Source organism: Nanorana parkeri, unplaced genomic scaffold (assembly GCF_000935625.1).
Source record: "Nanorana parkeri isolate BGI_ZX_2015 unplaced genomic scaffold, ASM93562v1 scaffold113, whole genome shotgun sequence".
Classification (NCBI taxonomy): domain Eukaryota; kingdom Metazoa; phylum Chordata; class Amphibia; order Anura; family Dicroglossidae; genus Nanorana; species Nanorana parkeri.
In genome coordinates, this window is record NW_017306381.1 from 1,117,073 (window position 1) to 1,122,401 (window position 5,329).

General features: G+C 49.1%; 1 protein-coding gene across 1 annotated transcript in view; it reads right to left on the reverse strand.

Annotated features, from left to right (window-relative positions):
* Positions 1-4,294, reverse strand: part of LOC108784377 (centrosome-associated protein CEP250-like) — a 42,159-nt gene extending 37,865 nt beyond the window's left edge. Inside the window, exons 1-2 of the mRNA XM_018553175.1 lie at positions 4,241-4,294; positions 344-484 (exon numbers count right to left, since the gene is read on the reverse strand). Of these exons, the coding sequence (XP_018408677.1) occupies positions 344-457 (114 nt within the window). The 5' untranslated portion in view covers positions 458-484; positions 4,241-4,294. The remainder of the gene's footprint in view (positions 1-343; positions 485-4,240) is intronic.
* Between the last annotated feature and the right edge of the window lie 1,035 nt (positions 4,295-5,329).

The window sequence follows — 5,329 nt, forward strand, 5'->3', positions numbered from 1 at the left end:
GCGTGTATACTAACGCAACTGGTTATCTTCTTTCTTTATATAATTACCTAAAATTTCTTTTAAAAGAAAATGAAATCCACCGCATGTCCCATTACAGTAAAACATGAAAACTTCCCAGGAGGTGAATACTTTGCATAGATATATTACATGCCCATAGACAGAGATTCTACAGAACAGATCTGAGAATCATGTCAAAGCGTTTTGCTCTAGTTATGACTAATCCGTCTTGTCTGGTTCTCGGGTTTTTTCACAAGAAATTACATTTCACACGTCAGCTGATTCAAGACACCTCGCACCCACATACTGGGAGGTCCGCCATCACATATGCTCTCACGAAAGTCACCTTCGCTTGTAGTTTCTCCACCAGCACGGCCTGCCTCTTCTGGGCTTCCAGAGAGTTATGTAGCTCCCTCTGCAGAGCCAGCCAATCCCGTCCGAGCTCCACCCCCTGCGTCATTGTCCTGTCAGTGTTAGTCGCGTCCGCCTGTAGAGCAGATGTGGAAATAAAAGATGAACATGTATTTGCATTCAATTGTCAAACATAGTACAAACATCTACAGCTAAAGACCCCAGTTATTGGACTCCCCCATCTAATGTACATACAGCAAACGTTGCACAGATACACAATTGCTTACTCATGACCAGGGCAGCCGTCAGAAATTTTGGGGCCCCTTTCACGGCTTTAGGCTGCCCCCCCCGCCGCTGGACACGGGCTTATTGACGCGCTGGACGCAGGGCCCACCTGAGAGTGACCCTGCAGAGCCCACCATAGAGGCTGCACAACCCATCTGAGAATGTCTATGGTGGGCTCTGAAAGGGGTCTCAGGTTGGCTGGTCAGGGCTGCATCCCTCCCCTCCCTCCTTTCCTTCCTAGCTCCTCTTACCTGCACACGTGGCCTCGTCTGCCGCCGGACAGGCCAGAAGTGACGTCACATCACTAACGTGACTTCACTTCCAGCCAGTATGACATTAGACGAGCAGCATCGCTGATGGGGCCCCAGCTTGTCCCGAAGCCGCTGGAGCGGCAATGCTGGGGCCCTGTGCTGCTAGGGCCAGACCTCCGCCTCCTCGCCCTTCACCGTCGGCCGATAGTCATGTAAGGGGCCCGGGCGGGCCCCCCAGGCCCCTTACATGAGTATCGGCCGTACCCCCCTGATGGCTGCCCTGCTCATGACAAGGAGAAATGAGTCTGGGCTTGGAGCGCACACAAAACCACTCAAAACCCTGACTGCCTCCCCCCCAATCAGTTGCAGAATGGTGCATTCCCCGGCCCGCAGCTATATGTCACATAGGGGCTGGGAATGACTCGGCAGCGACTGTTGACACTGATTGGGTTGCAAGTGACAGTCAGAATTTTAAGTTGGCTTGGGTGAACTCAATTCAAACCGTGACCAGCCTCACCTCTAATGGCAAGGAGAGAGATCATGCAGTGTCGGGCATCTACTATGCCGCCATCATTGAATCACCTAATAACAGCAGTGATATCTCTGATGTGGAAAGAAATACTGGAGGCCAAACTAACCATGAACACATACGCCTGGAAATTTTTCACAAGATGGCGCTCATTTTTAACACACTATGTAATGATCAGGAGCCAATCGCACTCCTCCATCCTTATCCATATATAACTTGGTATGCAGGAGTTCTATAAAGAACATTGGAACAGCAGAGACTACCTAACACATTCTGAGCAAAATTATAACATTTTATATAACTGCCGCGGTCATTCTTCATCCCTTGGGTCAGGGTATGTTTACCAAAGCTTCAATGTCCAGTAACTATAGTTCTTGCGGACCCGTATAATGCAGGATAAAGGTATCTAACCAAAAGCATACTTCACACATGATGGGCATCTATCACCACTTATTTTATATGTGACAGGAGGTAAGGTCGGGCTGCAGACAACCCTCAGTTAACAAGCCGGGCCCTACTGAAGTAACCTAGACTCAGAACTATGGAAAAAGCTCACGACATCTCCATTTATCTTCCCCAGGATATGTTTACCAGTGGCGGCGTGCTTTACACCACGGCATCCCACGCTTTGCATTGCACTTGGTGATGTAAGGCTTGGATGCAGCTGCTCGGCCATGGAAACCCATTCCATGAAGCTCTCTACGCACTGTTGTTGTGCCAATCTGAAGGCCACACGAAGTTTGGAGGTCTGTAGCTATTGACTGTGCAGACAGTTGGCGACTTCTGCGCACTGTCATTTTACGTGGCCTACCACTTCCTGGCTGAGTTGCTGTTGTTCCCAGTTGCTTCCACTTTGTTATAATACCACTATCAGGCGACTGCGGAATATTTAGTAGCCAGGAAATGTCACCGATGGACTTATTGCACAGGTGACAACCTATCACGGTACCACACTTGTAGTCACTGAGCTCCCGAGAGCGACTCATTCTCTCACAAATGTTTGTAGAAGCGTCTGCATGCTGAGGTGCGTGATTTTATACAGCTGTGGCCATGGAGGGGATTGGAACACCTGAATCCAATGATATGGAGGGGTGTCCAAATATTTTTTGCAATATACTGTATTTATATTTACAGGTCTACCCCTACTACCAATAGAACTACTTCCAAAAGAAAAAACAAGGGGTTAACTTCCGATTTTAGTAGACGCAAATAATTCCATCATGTCCTTGCGACTATCTGTGCATCTAAAACTGAAAGTTATACAATTGGTTTAAAAGAGAAATAAGGCCCGCCCTTTTTTTGGCCGTAGTTCTCTTTAGGGTCACAGGGGGACATATACTAATGTCCTCCTGCAATCTGAAACTCAGCATATAGCGGGCTATTGCCTGCTATATGCTGACAGCGCAGACCTGCATTGTAGCAGGGAAAGTTCCTGACAATATTGTCGGGATCCACCCCTCTGCCTGATTGACAGCTGGCTCTACCTCTCCAGCCCCGCTGCAAGGGTTAACGTTTCATTATCCTAGCAGCCCCCATTTATACTAGCCATGTGCATACATGTGGTGCGTTTTGCCACACACTCTCGCATAGGGCAGCCGATTAGCTTCCATGGCCTGCCATCCACACAACAAAGAAGCTCATACAGCAGTTTGAGCTGCGGAAAAAAAAAAGTTGATGCTGCGTTTCGAGCGCCATTAACAATGGGACTGCAAATGTGACATGTGTGGCTACTATGAATGGGAGGAGCTGAGGGCTTGTTCACTGCAGCCCGGATGCAGCATGCTCCGTGTAACACATGCTTGCTGCTGTGCGTTGTGAAGGGTGATGCGATGTGTGAGTATATTGCAATGCAGTTTACTTTTTTGTTTTCAACTTTAAAATGGCAAAACCCACTTCATTCCACTTTATGCACCGAAACGCGTTGACTTGCGGTGATGTGTGTTAAAAAATGCAGAGAAGCTGCGTCTTTCAATAGCACCCTATTGTGTAGAGATCCCACCGCACTCCTTACTGGTATGCCCCTTGTGGATGGGTCCTGAAGTGTCTGCGGATGGCGCCGCTTTATCTAAGTAGAAATAGAACGTCCCCAGCACACCAGGGAGTCCAAATATGTCTTTATTGAGGTGTGCACATCATGTCACACACAGGCAACGTTTTGACCCTATGTGGCCCTGAAACGTTGCCTGTTTCTGGTTGCCTGTGTGTGACAAGATGTGCACGCGTCAATAAAGAAGTATTTGGACATTCGATCCTGGTGTTTTGGTGACATTCTATTTCTACTTTACACAGCCCCCCACCGCACAGGTCTGGTGTGAACAGGGCACAGAGAAAACCATTGTGTCCTTGTGTTGAGTCTGTGTTAGGGCCCATTCACACTCGATGTGTTGGGCTGCTCTTGTTCTTGTCACTTTGTGACATTTCAATAAAGTTTGAAGAAAAAAAAAAAAAAGGTAAACAGTGCAAGATGCTGAAATTAGCGCATTGTCCCCCGTATAACCCAGAATGTCACACCGGTTTGTTTACAAACAACACAGGTCAGGCGAGGACACGGCCATTGTTTACTTCTCAAACGGACAGTCACTTCACCTCTACAACCCACCGCAATGTATATCCCGGATATGACACTGAACCGGACAGCCCCGTGTGAGAGGGGACATAACGACCCCAGGACACATTACAATGACAGGCGGGTGGAGGTAGCCCAGCTGTCCCCTCACTGTCACAGTTCACTAACCGCCACCCACCCTATATGGATTCCCTCTTTCCCCCGTCTCCTCTGCCCTGGTCCCCCCTCTCCACATCTCCGGTCTCATCTTCTCTGTCTCACCCCATTTTGAATCTCCCTCCACTCTCCGTCTCCGCGGCCCGAAGCTCAGTCACCTCTGACCTCTCCCCTAACCAACCACTTCCTGCCCCGCAGTCACATGACCTCCGCATCCCCCTAGCAACCACTCAGGCCCCCCCTAACGACCAGAGATGTCACTGGATGTAAGAGGCCCTGTCATGGCTGAGCCGTTCACGATCTTCGTGACCTCTGTGTACTTCTCTGCGGAGGCTGTGCTGGTCCTCGTCAGTTGCACAGTGCATTCTGGGACTTGTGGTCCCCATTGTCAGTGTCACCGTGCGTGCTGAGACTTGTGGTCCCCATTATTCGTGTTGCAGTGCATGCTGAGACTTGTAGTCCACATTATCGGTGTCACTCTGCATGCTGAGACTTGTAGTCCCCATAATCGGTGTCACAGTGCATACTGAGACTTTTAGTTCCCATAATCAGTGTCAGTGCATGCTGAAACTTGTGGTCCCCATTATTTGTGTCACTGTGTTTGCTGAGACTTGTGGTCCCCACCATACATGTTACAGTGCATGCTGGGAATTGTTGTATGTAGTGTCGCAGTGTATGCTGAGACTTGTAGTCCCTGTTGTCAGTGTGACTGTGTATGCTGAGACTTGTAGTCCCTGTTGTCAGTTTCACCGTGCATGCTGAGACTTGTAGTCCCTGTTGTCAGTGTCACCATGCATGCTGAGACTTGTAGTCCCTGTTTTCAGTGTCACCGTGCATGCTAAGACTTGTAGTCCCTGTTGTCAGTGTCACCGTGTATGCTGAGACTTGTAGTCCCTGTTGTCAGTGTCACCGTGTATGCTGAGACTTGTAGTCCCTGTTGTCAGTGTCACCGTGTATGCTGAGACTTGTAGTCCCTGTTGTCAGTGTCACTGTGTATGCTGAGACTTGTAGTCCCTGTTGTCAGTTTCACCGTGCATGCTGAGACTTGTAGCCCCTGTTGTCAGTGTCACTGTGTATGCTGAGACTTGTATGCCCTGTTGTCAGTTTCACCGTGCATGCTGAGACTTGTAGTCCCTGTTGTCAGTGTCACTGTGTATGCTGAGACTTGTAGTCCCTGTTGTCAGTGTCACCGTG